Source organism: Mustela erminea, chromosome 4 (assembly GCF_009829155.1).
Source record: "Mustela erminea isolate mMusErm1 chromosome 4, mMusErm1.Pri, whole genome shotgun sequence".
Lineage (NCBI taxonomy): Eukaryota > Metazoa > Chordata > Mammalia > Carnivora > Mustelidae > Mustela > Mustela erminea.
In genome coordinates this window covers 89,628,790-89,647,880 of record NC_045617.1, presented here as the reverse complement: position 1 = coordinate 89,647,880, position 19,091 = coordinate 89,628,790, and the positions used below count along the sequence as shown (strand labels likewise).

The 19,091-nt window shown below is 53.5% G+C and overlaps 1 protein-coding gene across 3 annotated transcripts in view; it reads right to left on the bottom strand.

Annotated features, from left to right (window-relative positions):
* Positions 1-19,091, bottom strand: part of PTK7 (protein tyrosine kinase 7 (inactive)) — a 64,814-nt gene that overhangs the window by 21,484 nt on the left and 24,239 nt on the right. For 2 of the 3 annotated variants that reach the window (XM_032340033.1, XM_032340032.1), the window contains exons 2-7: positions 3,117-3,404; positions 2,543-2,645; positions 1,935-2,125; positions 1,694-1,844; positions 562-710; positions 42-308 (exon numbers count right to left, since the gene is read on the bottom strand). In XM_032340033.1, coding sequence (XP_032195924.1) covers positions 42-308; positions 562-710; positions 1,694-1,844; positions 1,935-2,125; positions 2,543-2,645; positions 3,117-3,404 — 1,149 coding nt within the window. Of the gene's footprint in view, positions 1-41; positions 309-561; positions 711-1,693; positions 1,845-1,934; positions 2,126-2,542; positions 2,646-3,116; positions 3,405-9,617; positions 9,723-19,091 lie in introns of all 3 variants that reach the window. The other variant, XM_032340031.1, reaches the window with a different exon arrangement.

The following is a 19,091-nucleotide window of genomic DNA, read 5'->3' as shown; positions in this document are numbered from 1 at the left end:
CCCCCCAACCTCGCCTCATCCCACGGGGCCAAGGTGCTCACTGGCTACAGTGATGTTGACATCCTGTCGCCGCTGACCGGCCAGGTTGGCTGCATGGCAAGTGTAGACACCAGCGTCACTCTCGATGGTTCCAGCAAACACCAGGTCATGGCCCTTCTGGAAGACTCTGCCGTGGGTGGGCAGCCGGACTCCCGCATGCTCCCACCACACACGGGGCTCCGGCAGGCCCTGGGGGGGCAAGCAGGCCACGCGCTCCACACGGCCAGCTGTGAACACCCGTGGCTCAAATGGCAGCATGTCTTCAATCTCTGCAGGGAGGGGAGCAGGAGGCAAACCACCCGATTACCGTGGGTCTTGGTACCTCACACTCTCCCACAGCAAGCTCCGGCCCTTGGTAACACAAACCCCTGGAACACTGCCTCTCCTCTTCCTGGACCCAGCATCCTCTTCCTCTCTTTGTTCTCCAAGCTGCTTTCTGAGTGGAATCAGGAGCCTAACTCTCCACGTGCCCACAGTGTGGAAGGCAGCCCCCGCTTCAGCACCCCAGACCCAGGGACCCACCTGCCAGGTGAAGTGTGGCCTCAAGGATGACGGGAGGGCCCCTCTGCCCGTGGCCTATGCAGCGGTAGACCCCTGCGTTGCGCGGCCGGACCTGGGTCAGCAGCAGGGACCCATTGGCAAACACAGTGGCTCTGCGGAGGTGCGGGGGGCTGCGAAAAGGAGAGACTGCTATTTGGAAGAAGAGGCCCACAGGCCTCCTTCTGGAAGGGAAGTAGATGGAACCCCATGCTGCAAAGGTCAGAGGTACTGGAAGGAATCGGCCAGGAACAGGACAGAGAGAAGGAAGTCCACATGCCACATTAGTATGTGTGTGCACGTGTACTCATTCATGAGTGCGCACAGGTGTGTTCCACCTACAGGAGACTCAGCTTTTGGGACAATGGGGAGAGCCACAGTGTCAGTGAGAGTCAGTGAGCCAGCAACGCGTGCAACTGTGGAGACAGAGGGCCACTTCCCACAGGGTTAAGGCCAGCCTGCCAGTAAGGCCCCAGCCCCAGCAGCCAGAAGCCCATTGGCCACACCAGACAAACTACTGATGATATATATCTTCAGGGCTGAAGCCCAGTGGGATCCAAGCCCCTAGCCTACACAGCGACACCGCCAAGGATCAAGGACATGCTTGGTACCACCAACATGCCCTCTGCTCTCATACGGCCCAGGGAAGGACAAGAGTCCCGATAAAGGAGCTAGCACCCCCCAGAACCCTCTGGAAGTGTTTGCTTCCTCCAAAAAGTGTAAGTGTGTGTATGTATGCATATGTGTAAGGTAACCTTACCATCCATCCCAACTACGGTCACCAGGTCCCCTGTGTCCCTCCAGACTGAATCGCTACTCCCCATCCCAGAAGACCCACACAGGCAGGAGGGGAGTGGGAAGAGAACAGAGCCACCACTAGCTCATACAGTGCCTTTGTGTGAACTGGAAAAAGATGCCCTTCCTGGAGGCTTCCCTTTGTGGAACTCATTCCGTAACAGTAAGACATTCTACTGCCATCTGCTGGAAACTTGAAGTGATACATGTACAGCCCTAGGATGTCTGCAATACTGATCCCATGCATTTAGAGAATGCACCTGGGCAATCAATACACGACCCATACCACTGTACTTGGCACACCCCTTGCCAGATGCCTTACCGGCTGCGGTTAGTGATGGGAGTCTCATCTTCAAAGACCCACTGCAGGCTCGGGGGTGGCTGGGCTGAGAACTGACAGTGGAACATGGCCTCCTCATTCCTTGCCACCACAATGTCCTGAGGCGCCAGCACTACCCTAGCAAAGCTCTCATCTGGGGAGGGAGAAGCACAGGTATGTGAGCAGGCAGCATGGGGAGGCCCTTCCCATCCCTGCTGCAATTTCATCCCCACCCCGGGCTCACCAGCAATGCTCAAGGTGAAGTTCTGGCTGCTGCAGGTCTGCCCAAAGGCATTTTGGGCACAGCAGGAGTAGAGGCCACTGTGCTCCGGGCTGGCTGGCCGGAGGGTCAGGTTTCGCTCCTTGCTGCTGACCGTGTGATTGCTCTGGCCATCGGAGAGGGGGTTCCCATCTCGGAACCACTGATAGGTGGGCCTGCAATGCCGAGAGCATCAGCAGCAGGGAGGCACAGGGTACTCAGGTGGCCAGCACACAGGGTACAGAATCGGAGGGTCAGGGCTAGACCCCTCAGTTTACAAATGGGTCAGGCTAGACCCCTCAGTTTACTAATGGGGCTTGGGAGGGGATGTGACTTGCACAGAAACACACAATTCAGGGGCATCATCAGGCTGAGCTGCTACAACTCTCAGCATCCAGAATTCAGGATCATTCCGCAGCACGAGGCTGCCCCTCCTCCGGTCACTGAAGGATAGCCTGGAGCAGCCTCTGGACAGGGGTGGTTACAGAATGAAGCGAGGTACCTCTGAAGAGAGTCCAGGTTTTGGGACTTGTCTAGTCCCTACTTGCCTAGAATGACTCTCTCCATTCCCACCCTCCAACTCAGCTCCTTACCGAGGGTGCCCATCAATGTGACAGCGCAGTGTAACCTGGGTCTGAGGCTGGATCTCGGCTTCTGAGGCTGGGTGCTTCAGAACCACAGGGCCGGTCTCAATCCCTGCGGCAGAGGCCACAGTTGCTGAGGAGCAGAGCAGAGCAGGGGGCAAGGAGGAAGGGGAGGACAGAGGGGAAGGAAAAGCAGCAAAGGACACGGCCTGCAGGTTCTGGAGCCAAGAGACAGTGCAGGGAAGCTCTGCAGAGCTGAGGCCGGGGCTATACACAGGGGGTGGGTTTGGGGGGCCAGAAACAGAGCGTCTGCTCTGTCTGTGGCGGGTCAACCCTGACGCTTGGCCACGCTGCCACACTGCCCTTGCCATCTGCTAAAGCATGCAGCAGGCCAAGGGTCCTCTACTTGAAGGGGAAAGAAAATCTTATGGGGGGGGGGGGACTTCTCTTCCCCCCACACACAGAAAGAACAGACTGCAAATGCATTCAATTGGAAATGAGAGAAGCTGAGGGAAAGGAGGGGTCCCACAGGGTTCAGTAACAGAGGGCTTGCAGTGAGCGAGCACAGCCTCCCAGCTCTCACATTTGATGTTGAAGGAGGCGTTGGCACTGCGGACCTCCTCTCCCGTGGTGTTGTCCCGCGCCACGCACTGGAAGGCTCCAGAGTCCTGCAGCCGATCCACAGCAGCAAAGCTTAGGCTGCTGCCCTGGGCGAAACGCCTCTCGGTGTCCCGGACGGGGGCCCCATCCAGCAGCCAGTACACATGCACCGGGCCTGGGGCCTCGACCTCACAGCGGAGCAGCGCCCGGCGCCCCTGCAGTGCATCCTGGGAGGATGGCTCCTTGATGAAGACAAGGGCTGCCTGGGCACCTGCAGATGGGGACAGGGGAGAGGCACCGTCAGGAAGAGGTAGAGCCACCGTCCTCACGCAGTTCACCCGCCACCCCGTGCACAGGAGGAAAGGGGCTCCACACACAGGAGGTGTCCGGGAAGTGTGGGAGAGAAGGATCCGGAGCCCACAAGTGCCAAGTGTCCACTGAGAAACTCTGAAACTGTGCTGGCCGCCCTGGAGGACACAAAGACACAGTGCACACCAGTTGGCAGGGGGCACAGAGCAGTTACACAGAACACTGTGGGTGTGTGCCCACTGAACAGTGCAGGCAGGCAGTGCACAGAAAAGACGGTGTTCCAAGGGTGGGGAAGGGGCAGGGACACCAGGGAGGCTCCCCAAAGGAAGTTTCTGACCTGTGGGTCCTGATGCTGGGCTGAGGAGCAGAGGACGTTAGCAGGTGGCCCTCCCCATCAATCTTCAGAAACCAGGATGCCGAGCGCAGAGCATCTTGGAAGGATTATTCACACTCACAGCCCCGCTAAGGGTCTACCCACAGATACCTTGCAGCCCAGCATCTCCCAAGGACTTCTCTGGGGAAAGCCACCCCATCACAGGAGAAGCCAGTATTCTCTAGATTTGGGGCTGTTTCCAAAGGCAGGCCAACACTGCCCCCCACGTCCTACCCTCTATCCCTAAGAATATGTCTGGCCAAGATATGGCTTTTCTGGGTGAAGTTGAGAGGTGAGCATTCCCCTCTCCTGCACCAGAACAGTTTGGCTCTGGCTGGGGCCAAGGGGCAACTACAGAGAAGGGGGGGCGCCTGCAACCGGGGGTGGAACCATAGCCAGTGGGAACAAAGGGGAAGTGAGAAACCTGTATTGAGCGGCAGATGGGCTGAGGAGGCGGAGGGCAGGGCTGGGCAGGTGGCATGGTGACAGCAGAAGTAACACACCGGGCTTTGTTCCGGGCCCACGTGGGCGTCCTGCAGAGGCCCTGAGCTGCTGGGCTAGGAACACCGGCCTGCCTGCCAGAGGTGGGTGATGGCACAGAAGAGGACTTGCAGCCCCTCCAGGAAGAAGAAATAGGCCTCCTGGGGCTGCTACGGGAAGAAGCAGGCTCTGCCTCTGACCAAAGCGGGATGGTAAGGGCAAGAGGAGACTGAGGAGGTCTTGCTCTGCCCTTCCAAACCTACAGAGGCTAATCACGGCTGTTCCAAGCCCCTGACAGTGAAGTTTGGTTCTTTAGGGCCTAAGAACCAGTCTCTCCATAAAGTCAACAGCAAGACAAGTGCAGGCTCTGTCAGAGTAAGGTCCAGATGAGGGGCTGCCCATTGTGTCGGTCCATCTCCCAACATTCTCAGAGTTGCTAGCCCGCAAGACAGTCATGGAGCCAAAAGGGGCCCAGAGCCACCTCCATCTCTACTCAGCGGGGCACTGCTCTTTGGGTGGGAGCATTGCTGGGCTATCTCACCCACTGTGCAAGTTAACAAACCTGTCCTCGGGGCGCTGCCAAGCACACCCCCAGTAACCATGACATCCCAAACACCCCACTCACTTCCAGTCACCACACAGGAATGGGACCCTGCCCCTGCCCCCGCAGAGCAACTCAGCACAACCCCTTTGTCGAGCAGATAGGTAAACTAAGGTCCTCGGAAAATGAAGGGATCTGCCCAGAATCAAACAGCTCATCTGACCGTGACCCAAGGAAGCCAACTCCTAGCCCCATGCTCTTCCCAGCTCCGCCCACGAACTCAAAACCAACCTGGAAATGGCTGATCCCACAATGGGGCTCAGTCCCCGTGGCCAGGGAGAGAGGCAGACCTCCTACCGACAACACCAGACACACAAAGGTGCTCAGCTCACTGTCTGACTGAGGTCACCTTAAGGGAGTGTGGGGCAAGAGCTGGAGAATGTGGAGGCGTCTGGCACACCGCCCGACTACCTCTCATGAGGCACATGGGCAGACTCAGGCTGATGCCCCAGTGGTCCCCTGCAAATGGGACTCACCGAATTTTGGGGGGCCTTGACCCTGAACTCCAGGACACTTGTGAAAAGCCAGAGAGATCATCTGCCGTCAGAGAGTAGGTGAACCACCCCACTTCCCCGCTCAGCTTCCCCAGACCCAGGGAGCCCAGAGGCTCACCTGTGCAGAGAAACCTTAGTTAGGCCTGTGGAATCACAGCTTGGGCCTAACCCCTGCCCCCATGCTCGGTGTGTGACCTTGGGCAAGGCAGGCAGATGGTCTCTGCCTTGGCTCCCTCGGCCTCTCTTGTGAGCTCGTCATGAGTCACACACACAGAAACTCGTGTCAAGACACTCGGACAAAGCTGACCCAGTGAACGGCAGCTACCGTTCCTATCTCCACCGGCACGGGTCTTGCCCAATGACCCTCGTTTTTAAGAACGTTAGGAAACTCCCCCTCCAGAGGCGGAGGACCACTCCCAGACCCAGATGGGGAGGAGCCTCTGCAACAGAGAAGTCTGAGGGGAATGATCAGGTCAGGGTGGGAGGCAGGGAAAGGGGCTGTGGGCTTGCAGGAACCACAGACCACGGGCCACAGAAATCGGAGCTGGAAGAAGAGATGGTGTGACTCAGAGGGACCCCAGCTCAGCCTCCGGCATCCCCTCCTGGGGCAAGCACTGCTCTGGGGCTGTGTGGTGAGAGATGCTGCATTCCCAGACTGCCGCTCAGAGCCTCCTGCGCCCCCACGACAGGGCCTGGGAAACATCAAAGCTGGCCCTGCGGGGCCCTCTGTCCTGACGTCAGCTCACAGCAGGTCCTAGTTAGTGCTTGGCTGGGGTAGACTTCAGATGTTATAAAAGGCAGGGAGAACAGCCACCAGGCCTTCTCCAAGCCCCCAGCCCCTGCTCCAAGCCACCATCGGGAGGCTGGCCCAGGGCCGTGGCCCCACATTGGCCAAGAAGGTGACCAGAGGCCTTTCTGGTGTGTAGGGCTTGCCAGAGAGCTCACTCTGTTGTGTAGCTTGGCGGGAACAGGCAGAAGGTTCAGGGGCAGATGGGAGAGTCCCTCGCAGAAATTCCAGACTCCAGGAAAGGAGGAGTTGAGCAGTGAGGACCTCCTCAGAAGCTTCGGCCGGTCCCAATGACAAGATGTGGAGGGCAGCAATGACAGAGAGACAGAAGTTTTCTGGGCACTGAGGTGGTACCTGCCCCAAGGTGGTGCAGTCACCAGCACATTCCTGACCCTGCACCACCGATGACTCGACGATATCCCCCAGGGCTAAGGTCTGGGCACGGCCTTCTCTGGTGGCACACTGGTCCTGGGCTTCCCAAAGCCGCCCCCTCATTCACAGTCTGACCACACCGTGCATGGTGCCTCCTACACCCAGGCCCCTCCAGAGCAGGAGGCTGGCCTGGCCGCTCTGCGTCCCTGCCCTCCCCGTACAATGGGGACCCCACCCCCTGCCCTGAGGCTGAGTGGGTTCACAGAGACAGAGCCCCCAGCACAGCACAGCACGGAGGACACGGAGGGTCCGAGGCTGCCCTGCCGGGCACACAGGGTTCAAGCAGTCCCCCTGCAACAGCAGGCAGCCAGAGCCATCTGCCCCCACACCGGGCGCCAACCTCAACAAAGCTGGAGCTGTGAATACCCAATAAGGGCATTTTCCGAGCTATTTCCTCAGCTCCCCCAACAGCCATCTATATGCAGACACTCTGCCTGCGCCTTGGCCCCAGAGCCCAGAGCGAGGCTGTGCGGGCAGCGGACCAACTCCACTCCCCACCCCCCCATAAGCGGCTGGTCCGCCGCCCGCCCTCCTTGCTGCTCTCTGGGCTCCGAGCCCAGTAGACCCATGTGTGTCTACGTGTGCATGTATGCACACACATGTGTAAACATGATTTTATGGAGAGCAGAAAGCTGCAGGAAGTTTTTCTGCTCTGAAGTAATTTCAGCTACTCTGGTCCAAGCATCCATATGGGCCACTTAACTACCTGTCTCACAGTGGGGGCTGGTCCTCCTGCTTGAGGAAAAACACCCCAGGACCTGTGCAGGCCCAGAACCTGACAAACCTGACCAGCTGATTATATCTACATGCTCTCCCTTTTCCTAAAGAAAATGCCATCTTTGGGACACATGCCTCAGGACCAGGCTGAGCTACCAAGACGCTGGCCGGCTGGCCCTGATGGGGGCATTTCACACAGCAGTGTGTGACCATGTGAGGGACCACCCCCAAGCCCAACCAGCCACACAGAAGTAGCCGACTCCTCCACACCTAAGACTCCATCTCTGGCTCCAGAGCCTGGGTCCCCGTGGGGGACATTCTGACTCCTGGGTGGCCCCAAGGGCCCAGGCTGAGGTGGCTCCCGTCAAGGCACACAAACCCCCAAGGAAGAGGTTTGCCAACACCCTGTGCCTTGTCTGGGCAATGGCATCAGGACACAAACCAGGAGAGGCAGCTCTCAACCCAAGCGGCACACTAACGTGCGCCGTCCAGGAAACACAACAGTTCCCCGGCCCCCACCCAAACGAGGTCTGCCCTCCTCACAAGTACTCTCCATCCAGAAACTCTAAGGGCGCTGAGCAAGAGGCCCCAGGGGTACCAGGGTCCCTGCACCACAAGTCCTCCCCCAAGGGGTCACACACTGTACATACAGACCCTCAGCCTCCTGGGATTCAACTGGCATAACTTTCTCCTGCCCTTGAAACACCCCAAAGGTCCAGGGCTCACACACATATGTCATTTGGTTGAGGAACTAATGTCAACCACTGCAGGAATAAGTCAAGTGGATGAACAGCAGGCTGAGCTAGCCCACTCCTCACCAACCCACCCAGGTCAGCAGAAACACTAACGCCCCAGTGGTGTCTGTGAATCTGGGAACTGCCATGTCCCTCTCTACCACCAGCATGTACCAGCAAGATACTGTATGCGGTACAGACCCTCTGACGATAAGTCCAGACCATAAGGATGCAGGGGGTCCCAGAAAATCGACCACAGCAAACTGTGAGACCCAGAGGCAGAGCACAAAGTTTCTAGCCCCCTCTGCCTCTCCAGGGTCTAAGAAAGGCCCCACGTTCACAGACAGGAGCGCCACAGCCCTCTGCAAACCGTCGCAGTCCTTGTTCTGAGCTGCACAGGAGGGAGCAGAGCCAGAGCCAGGGAAAACGGGACAGTCTTCCCATCCTGGGATCTAGCTGCAAATGTCTGGAGAGGCTCCCACATCCGGATTAGAGGAGCAGAACAAAATAACCAGAGATTAGGGCAGAAACAAAATCTAGCAGGCCAGCTCGTCTACCTTAAATGAAAACTACAACTCAAACCTGTCCTGCCCATTCCTGGGAGGCCCCAGAGGGGGAAGATCAACCTCTGATGGCAGGAGCAGGTCCCTGTGTCCAGCATCACGTGGCATCCAAGCCAGAGGGACAAATACGCCCGCAAATGAGGCTTAAGATGCTCCCGAGCCAGTGGCCACACTGCTGGTCCCTGGAACCAGCCCATCTTCTGCTGGGGCTGGGAGGGCCGTACCTGGGACACATCTCTCACCCTTGGTAACCTTTACATGGCTGTGATGTCTTCAAGGAAGCAGCAATGAATTAAACACCCAGCCACGTGTGATCAGGCCGAAGGAACACGGCACGGGGAGACCCAGGTTCTAGTCTCCACACAACCGCTAACAAGCAGAGTGACCAGAGCCAATCACCACCCCTTCCCAGGCAGACTTACTAACTATAAAATTACATCAAAGAAAGAATAGAATGGGACCGTTCCCAGGACCCAGCACTCAAGCTGCAAAGTGCTTCAAAGGCAGCTACAGGAACAAAGGGCTCAGGCCCCAGAGTCCTCTCCCAAACCCACCCCAGCCCCCAGCCCCCAAAGCCCAAAGGGAAAGGCAGGGCAAGGCCCAGGATGATTCAGGAGATGCTGTAAATGGCAGGTGTGCAGGTTGGAGGTAGCTGGGGGTTGCAAACAGGGACCCGGCACCACTTTCTGACAAGCTGCTCCCATTCCAATGGCTGAGCTCATATCCTGCCTCGCCAGATCTCCCCTCTGCCTTAGCCACACACTTGCACTGAGAGCTCACTGCCTGTGACACCCCTGATAGTCCCATCTGTGCTATGACTGAGAACAGCACCCCCAAGCTAGGCTGCAAGCCTGAGAAGAGGGCAGACATTCGTGCCCAAGAGGATACAGCTGTGCCCCTCAGAGGGCCAGGGCACCGTAAATACCCCACCAGCGTCTGGGGGGAATGAAGTCACCGAGAGCCTGCCTGACCTGAAATCTTGTCCTAGGGCTACCTTTATCCCATCTTGGCCAATTTAATTTCCTTCTCTGGGTCCTCAGTTTCCTCTTCTGGAAAATGGCAGCCTTGGAACCAATTTTAGTGATTCTCCTTCGGATTCCTAGGGGAGTGAGCAATATTCAAAGGAAATTCACATTAGGTACAGACCCACAAAATCTGCGTATTTTTTCAGGAAAATTTTAAAAAAAAGAAAAATAAACAAAACAGAAGTCTAGGTAGGGAACCATGGACCGCAGATTAAAATATCCTTGGATAAGGTGATCCCTGGGGAGTCCAAGGGCTTGGTGGATGGGGCCGGGAGGGGGGTTGCTGGACCAGAACTGCCAGGAAGAACCAGGAGTTCGTTCCACCCTCTGTGCCTGGGGACAGATCCATTCTCAGTACAAAGGAGAGAGAAGTCTCCTAAAGACACTGGTCAGGGTGCCTGGGTGGCTCAGTGGGTTAAGCCTCTGCCTTCGGCTCAGGTCATGATCTCAGGGTCCTGGGATCGAGTCCCACATCGGGATCTCTGCTCTGCGGGGAGCCTGCTTCCTCTTCTCTCTCTGCCTGCCTCTCTGCCTACTTGTGATCTCTCCATCAAATAAATATATAAAAATCAGTTTAAAAAAAAAAAAAAAAAAAGACACCGGTCAGAGGCCTGCGAAAATAATACACACATGTTAGCAAGGCGACAGGGCTGGACCAGGGTGCTGAGAAATGAGCCAGGGCTCAGTCCCAGGAAGACCTCAGGGCTGCTCAGTCAGTGTCCTCGGAGCTCCAGAGGGGACAGAGAGCCCAGCTCCTGGCTGTAGGCTCCACAACCACTCACTATACTCCCAAGTGCAGAGGTGAGGGCTCCCGGGAGAGAGAGAACCGCTCCAGGTGAGCCTGGGGTGGTGCATCCTGTGGTCTTTCCTGGGGAGGAGGGAAGCAGACTAAATGACAGCCCGGGGACCACCACCTTGCAACTGGGGAGACCAGCCTGGTTTTATTAACTTTCAAGGCAGGCTCAGAAAACTCTGTGAGACTCTTTCTACCCATCTGCCTCCTCCCTGGGAGGCTGATAAGGCAGTGAGCATAGATCTCAGAGGGGCCACCACAATTCAGCCCAAATTCCCTATGGAAAGGGACACGATTCCCTGCCTTTTAGCTGGAGCAGCCTGTACTTCAGTGAAGAAAATCCTGGGGTGCCTGGGGGCTCAGTCTGTTAAGCGTCTGTCTTTGGGTCAGGTCCTGATCCCAGGGTCCTAGGATTGACCAGCACAGCAGGCTTCTTGCTCAGCAGAAAGCTTGCTTCTCTCTCTGCAGCTCCCCCTGCTTGAGCACTCCTCTCTCTCTCTCTCTCTCTCAAATAAATAAATAATAAAATCTTTTAAAAAAAGGAAATCCTTCCTGACTCATAAATAAACTGTCCCTTTGACCTGCTCTGTCCTGATATGTAATGGAATTAAAATGAAACAAAATTGAAAATTAATCTTCCTCCTTAGTGTGAGGCACATTTTAAGTGCTCAGGAGCTACACCTAGCTTGAGGCCACGGTATCCCCCAGTGCAGATCTGTCCCCACAAAAAGCTCCATTAGATGGCACTGCCTTCGTCCCTCTGACTACCGGTTTCTTACACGGCCCCAAGCACCAGCACATTATTTCTAACCTAAAGAATCCTCGACACGGGGGTCAGCCTCATTTTCCTGAGGAGGAAAGTGGAGTCCAGACTGTCCCACGAAATGGCAGTCCGTCTGCAAGTACCCTCTGGCTCTGTCCTGCCCCGAAGTCTATCTGTCTGGGTTGGGTCTGTGCTCCTTCCATGATGTTCCTTCCATGATGTTCCTTCCATGATGCTGTGCGGGCTGCTTCTCTCCTTTCGCTTATTTCCTTTGATCCACACCCACCCCCAACCCTTCAGCCGAGTTTAATGTAAATCCTTTTCTCTGTGCGCCCTGGGGAAATGGGACTGCGGGTCCCAGGGCAGGTCCTTTTAAGTTCTGTGAGTGGTCTCCGGTTCTTGCTCACTCCACGCCTTACTTTGTTCCACTTAGCGCTGTGTTTGAAGATCTTTCCCTGTGGCCATGTCCTACCTCCTGCTGTTCTCCCAGGAAATGAATCGAGCTGCTAGGTTTGGGGAGGGAAGACGGAAGTGGATTTTTTTTTTTTTTTTTTTTCCGTTTTCAACAAGTAAGTGGCCGAACACAGCTGCCCACAATTTGAAGACTGGTCTTTAAGCCCGCACCTACCTCCCTGGGTGCCCCCAGAACCCTGGCCTCTATTGCCGCAGGTGGTCCCCGCTGCCTACTGGGTATCCTTGGAGCCTGTTTCTCCTGCCTCCCTCCCTTTCTCCCCGGTAAACCCAAAAAGTCCCTGAAGAGGCTGGACTTCAGCTGGTTTCAAAGGGATAAGAGGAAGAGCTGGTCTCAGGCTTTTATATTTAGAAGCGCTCTGCAAACCACTTCCCGGGGCAGGCAGGAGTGGGGAATGTGAGGAAATCACTTCGCTATGTGGGATGTGGAAAGCACGAGCCACTCCAGGCTTGCAGCAGCGGGCTGCATTTGCCACACAGCCCGTGACACACAGCGATGTCTCACACATGGGCAGGAGACAAATGTACCCTTGGGTGGCTGGCAGGAGACCCCGTGGGACAACATGCACCGAGGACTGGCTGTGCCCTCCAGGCCAGGGCACAATGCAGGGCCCAGGAGTCAGAGGCAGACCGCCATCCACAAAGTGCCCCTCCCCCAGCCTTCTCTTCTTTCCTTTCCTTCTCCACCTGTCTGACCCAACAGCTGTTTCTGGAAAGCAACCCTTCTCTCCAGGGAGGGGAGAGTCTTAGAAAGGGATGCTGCCCGCTTTGGGCCTCAACCGGGGACACAAAGGATCCGCACTGAGGGAGGAGGGTTGGAACCACCAACGGCTGGAGGAGACACGAGTGCCCTCCTGGACTCCAGGCTGCTGGACAGGCTGGGGACAGGTGTGGGGCAGGGCTGTCCAGAGTGCCCACTGTCTCCTTGTGAAGAGAGATCTCCTCCCGCCATCAAAAGTTCTCTTAGCCACCTCTGTTAGCATGCGTTGCTGGAAACAACGTTGGAGGGGAGGACGATCTTGGAGTGGAGACCCAATCCAGCAGCCACGAACATATTGCTCAAATATGACTCAGATGTGATGGGGTCTGGCCTGGTGTGACAAGGTGAGGGGAGCCACAGGCAGGCCAGCTGCTGAGTTAAATCAAACCACAGATACTTGCTAGGCTCCTTATAACCTCATTTTCTTGCTTAAAATATAAACTTTCTAACAGGGCAATCATATTCTTTTATTTAACCTCCTAACTGCAAATCACTACTAGTGATTTGCTCCTTTGTTTTTTAAGGAAAATAACCAAAGAAGAGTCATTTGTTTAAAATCAGCTGTTTAGAGAAAGCATTCTGGCTAAAGATGGCAAAATGAGTATTTCAATCCTCAAATCAATAACAACAGATGAAAAAAATACAAGCGGATGAATAATAGAAACAATTCCTTGTAAGTTATTTTTAAAAGCAGCCAAAACTTGCAACTCATCACCAGATGCTTCAAGCCTAGGGATAACTGACTTTGGGGGAGAAAACATTATAAAACATAAAACACACACAAACAGCTGGAGGAAAAAAAAATTTTAAGCCCTTAAGAGTGGCTGATGCAATAAGTGAATTGAATAGCCAAAAAAATGACAAAGACCTAAAGTTTCTTTCATGCCTACTCTGTTGGTCTTTCAGTCAGGGTCTGGAAGGCACCAAGATCTGGCTTCACTTACGTCTGGAACTGACTGTCCCTCCACTCTAGGAGGTGCTTCTTAAAGACCTCTAAAGTCACGGAGGGAGAGAGGGGGGAGAGGGAGGCGGGGAGAAAGAGGAAGAGAGGGAGGCGGGTGGCAGGGAGAGAGGGAAGGGGGCGGAGAGCAGACACTGATGGAAAGAGACAGGGAGATGAGATGAAGGGAGCTGGAGGGAAACTGACAGAGACAGATAAAGAGGAGACAGAGGGAGGCTAACTGACAGACAGAGGGAGATGAGCTGACTTAGAGAGGAAGAGACACAGGCAGAGAGGAGAGAGAGGGACCCAGGTCCTGACAGAAGAGAAGGTGAGGGGCAAACAGGTAAAGAGACATGGGCAGAGAGACACACGGAGAGACAAGAGTCATGGAGACCCAGAAAAAGCGGCAAGAAAAACTAAGACTCATAGCAGACAAATTCACACACATGTAGGCATGCATAGGGCTCCTCACGCCTTGTAGTGCAGGGCCCAGCCCCACATTGACCCCAAGTTCAAGTTCCCCTGGCAAGTCTATCCTTGGGTCTCCAGATCCTTTCCCCCCACCCAACAGTGTCAGAGACTCTTAACTCAGTCTCCAGCTTGGGTCACAGGGCTACTTACTCTATCACTAGACACGAAAGGTTACAGCTCGCCTGTGCACAGGAGACCTGGGGGAGGTAGCGAAGGGGGAGGGCCTCTCTAGATACCAGATTCAGGCCATTTATAATGGAGATCCCTCAAATTAGAGGCTCCTGGTAAATAATTCACCAGGAAAAGTACAGTACCTTCCCAGGTCTCATCCATTATTCACCAAGATAAATGTACCATATTGTTATACTTCCTGACATCTAAAAATTGCCTGAGCCATTAGGCCAGGGGCAAGATGACAGCGGGGCAATTTCTACCGCACCCTTCCAGAACCCTTGACCCAGCAGTCCTGGCGCTTCTGGAACTCAGTCTGCGGCTCTTCATACAAGGGCAAACCATTCAACTTCCACAAAGGGCGAACCCAGCTTCTGACCACGAGATCTCAAGACCAGGCCTCCACACGGCCCTCAAGAGCCCACTGCCAGGGGCACCTGGATGGCTCAGTCTTTAGGCATCTGCCTTCGGCTCAGGTCATCATCCCAGGATCCTGGGATGGAGGCCCGCATCAGGCTCCCTGCTCCATGGGGAATCCACTTCTCCCTCTCCCACTCCCCCGCTTGTGTTCCCTCTGTCACCGTGTCTCTCTTTGTCAAATAAATAAATAAAATCTTAAAAAAAAAAAAAAAAAGAGCCCACTGCCAGGTTAGAAGGAAGCCCAGAAAGAGTGTGGACCAAAACTCCCACGTTCACCAGACCCTGAAGGTTTTGGAGCTCCTCAAAGGGAAAAGGCAATCCTTTTGCTTGTATCGAAGGGTAATTCTGTTCCTAGACGTTCAAAGGGTTTTTGACTTAGGTGGCAGAGGAGTGTCAGCTACCAGGTGCACAAAACCCAGCACCCTAGCCTTGGAGCTGAGCAAGTCATTCTCCTGCAGGCCCTCGAATCCCCGTTTGTAAGGTCACGAGGCTCCGCTTTACCACGCACAGCCCTCACAAGACCACGGTGCCCTCCGGGAAAGCTGAAGAGCTGCACATCGTTAAGGCCCCGGACTCCAAAATACAGGCAGGATGGAGATGGACAAGAGCACAGAGTCTGGGTTCGAAAGCTGCCCGAAAGCTGCCCGTACTCCATCCCCACTCTCTCTCTCACCAAGTATATGTCCTCGGGCAAGCTGTCTACCCATGCGGAGCTCCCACTTTTGCACAAAATGGTGCTAATAACGTTATCTGCCTCACAGGCTTATGAAAAGTAAATTCACATGTTAATAATGTAGCATGTTTGGAACAGTGCCTGGCATGTGTTCAGTTAAAGACTATGTGAGTCCTTTATTCTCCTTATTATGTTTAAGATTTTTTAAAAAATATTTTATTTATTTGATGGGGGGAGAGAAAGAGAGAGCCAGCATAAGGAGCAGAGCAGCAGGCAGAGGGGGAGGGAGAAGCAGACTCCCTGCTCAGCAGGGAGCCCAATGTGGGGCTCGATCCCAGGACCCTAATCATGACCTGAGCCAAAGGCAGATGCTTAACGGCTGAGCCTCCCTTGTGCCCCTCGAGATTTTTTATCTTTTAGGAACTACATACCAGCACAAACATCCCTCACCTGGTGTAGCCCTTTGCTGGCATCCCTCCCATGCAGACCAATAAGCGGCAGAGTGCCCTGTTTGATCTGTCACTTGCCCCGTTTCTGCCACCTGAGCATGGTGGTTCTCTCTGAACAGACCCTGTGAGCCCCCTCATCACAGGACACACACCCGTGGGGCGCCGCAGTTTGAGTGGGGGTTGCCCCATGTGGGTGAAGCCCCACAGCGGAGCTGCCAATCGCTGGTAGGGGCCTGCTGTCCTAGGGGCCTGCAGGCCATGCGCAGATGAGAGGTGGCTCAGAGCGTCCTTCACTGGCCACCAAACATGCTCAAATTAAGAGGCACCCTCACCACGAATGAGCAATCAGAGCAAGACTGTCAGGGTGAGAAAGGATCCAGACCCTCGTGGGACAAGGCAGGTCTCTGGCCTCAAGGAACACACCTGCTGTCAGGCGAGGCGAGCACCGTCAATGTCTGTGTGCTAATTCCTGGCAGTAACCACTGGGCTACAGCTTTCTGACCTCGTGAGGCCCTCACAAGAGATGCCTGGAAAATTCTATGCTTTATAAAGGAAAGGACTACATAAAATAGGAGTTGTAAACAACTCCCAAAGGCAAACAATAAATTAGGAAAAGTATTTCCAGCAACGGACAGAAGATGGGTTGCTGGTCTTAGTATATAGATACAAATCAATCATAAAAGTACTAAAATTCTCACAGTAACATGGTCAAAAAATACGCAGAGTTCTCAAAGCAAATATTAATATAAGAAAACATTCTAGGAGTGCCTAGGTGGCTCAGGCGGTTAAGGATCTGATTTCGGCTCAGGTCATGATCTCAGGGTCCTGGGATAGAGCCCAGCATCATCCTCAGGCTTCCTGTTCAGTGGGGAGTCTGTTTCTCCCTCTCCCTCTGCCCCATACCCCAGCTCATCCTGTCTCTCTCTCAAATAAATAAAATCTTAAAAAAAAAATCCAATTTCTTAGGAATCTAAGAAATGCAAATTAGAATAAGTTATTCTGCCCATCAAATGAACATCAAGATTTTTAAGACAGCACTCAACACTGGTGAGTATATGGAGAAAATGGTCCTCTTGCTTTGCTGATGGGAGTATAAATTATAATTCCCTCCTGCAAAGTGGTTCAGAAACTGGACGAATATCTTAAAAAATTCATGCCCTTCCTCATTGGAGAAGTGCCTGATTCCACGTCTGGGGCAGGAAATGCACAAGACAAGCCTGGAACATCATCACATACAAGGGAACAAGCAAAGACTAGTAAGGTCACATCCAATGGTTCCAGGCCAGCTTGAAGAGGCTCCCACAGACCAGAGATGGACTAAGCATCCAAAAGGATAAGAACCACGTGGACTTACACACACTGACTAAGTTAAGATCCATGACTTCATAACGATGTTCTTAAAAAGCCCCAAACGGGGCACCTGGCTGGCTCAGTCAGTAGAGCATGCAACTAACTCTTGATCTCAAGGTTTTAAGTTCCAGTCCCATGTTAGATAGAGATTAGGAACTACATGCCAGCACATATATTGGTGTAGAGTTTACTTTAGAAAAAGTGTAGAGAAAAAAAAAAAAGTGTAGAGATTGGATGTAGAGATTAAAAAAAAAAAAAAATTTTTTTTTTAAAGCCTACTGCCAGGGCACCTGGGTCGGTCAGTCCATTAAACTGCTGTCTTCAGGGACGCCTGGGTGGTTCAGTGGGTTAAGCCTCTGCCTTCGGCTCAGGTCATGATCTGAGGGTCTTGGGATCAAGCTCTGCATTGGGCTCTCTGCTCAGCAGGGAGCCTGCTTCCCCCTCTCTCTCTGCCTGTCTCTCTGCCTACTAGTGATCTCTGTGTGTGTCAAATAAATAAATAAAATCTTTTTTTAAAAAAGCTGCTGCCTTCGGCTTGGGTCATGATCCCAGGGTCCTGGGATCGAGTCCTGCATCGGGCTCCCTACTCAGCGGGAAGCCTGCTTCTCTCTCTCCCACTCCCCTGCTTGTGTTCCCTCTCTCACTATGTCTCTCTGTCAAATAAATAAATAAAATCTTAAAAAAAAAAAAAAAAAAGTAAAAAGCTTAATGCCTTCCACTGGTCACCCCGAAGGATGCTAGAAAACCAACCCATTGTGTTAAAAACTGGTTAAGCCCCAAGCTTTATATATCCCCTTTCTGAATAGCTATACCTAAGGATAACCAGCCAGGGTTTGTCTTTACAGAAATCTCCAGATGATAAATACCGTATCACCACTTTACAACCCCTAATGAAATCATGGCTCTAGCAATGATTATTGATGGCTGCTAATTCCAGAGACACAAACAGATGTTACGTGTCTGCTGAGGGAAGCACACCTGAAAAAAAAATTCGACTTGAATCTGGTGAAGCTTGCAGACCCAAGTTTCCTTATTAAAAAGTTTAAGAAGGGGCACCTGCGTGGCTCAGTGGGTTAAGCCGCTGCCTTCAGCTCAGGTCATGATCTCAGGGTCCTGGGATGGAGTCCTGCATCGGGCTCTCTGCTCAGCAGGGAGCCTGCTTCCCTCTCTCTCTCTGCCTGCCTCTCGGTCTACTTGTGATCTCTGTCTGTCCAAAAAATATATAAAATCTTAAAAAAAAAAAAAAAGTTTAAGAAACTTCTAGAATAAACTTGGAAAACAAGGAAGGCCTTAGATAACAATGTGCCACCCACTAAAGTAATAACTGTAAATGTACCTCCTGGGTCTTCTACCCCTCTCACAAATGGTTATTAAAACCTCATACTGTTAACAAAACATTTCCTGTGCACACCACCTGCCTTCCCCACCAGATTCTAAGCTCCCTTAGCACAAGGGTTGGCCACACGCTTGTCCATCCCCTCCCATGCAGGGGGCTGGCCCGTCCGAGGTGCTCAGGAAACGCCAGCTGATCTATGGTGGTTTGACGGAGCCATATTTAGCTCCATTATCCCTGCGTGGTGTGGAATAAGCAGAGGGTCAAAGCCCAATGTGGGATCCTCGTAGGCAATTATGTTAATTATCATTATTAATTCAACAAACATTTATCTAGGGCCTACCATGTGCCAAGTACTCTGCAAGACACTGGGGATGAGAGGGAAAAACACACAATTACTGTCTTTAAGTATCTCAGTTTGGTGGGGGAGTCAGACAAGTAAACATATAATTACAATAATAGCTAACACTTACTGACCGCTTACTATGTGCCAGGCACCGTTCCAAGCATTTTAACCATACTGGCTTGTTAATGCTTACAACCACCCGGTAAAGTAGATACTGCAATCCCCATTGTACAGATAAGGAAACTGAGGCATGGAGACGTAAACAGCTTGCTCAAGGCCACACGGCTAGGAAGTGCCAAATGCAGGATTCAGATCTCAGGTCATCTGGCTGCAGAGGCCACCGGATCATCACAGAGGCCTTATCACGTTATCACACAAGGCGGGGGGTGGATGCACGACACAACTCAAAGTGGGGGAACGGGGGAGCAGAGAAGAATCCTGGAGGAAGGCTCTTCAAGACAAGCTTTTCACTAGGAATGGGGCTTGGCAAATACAAGACT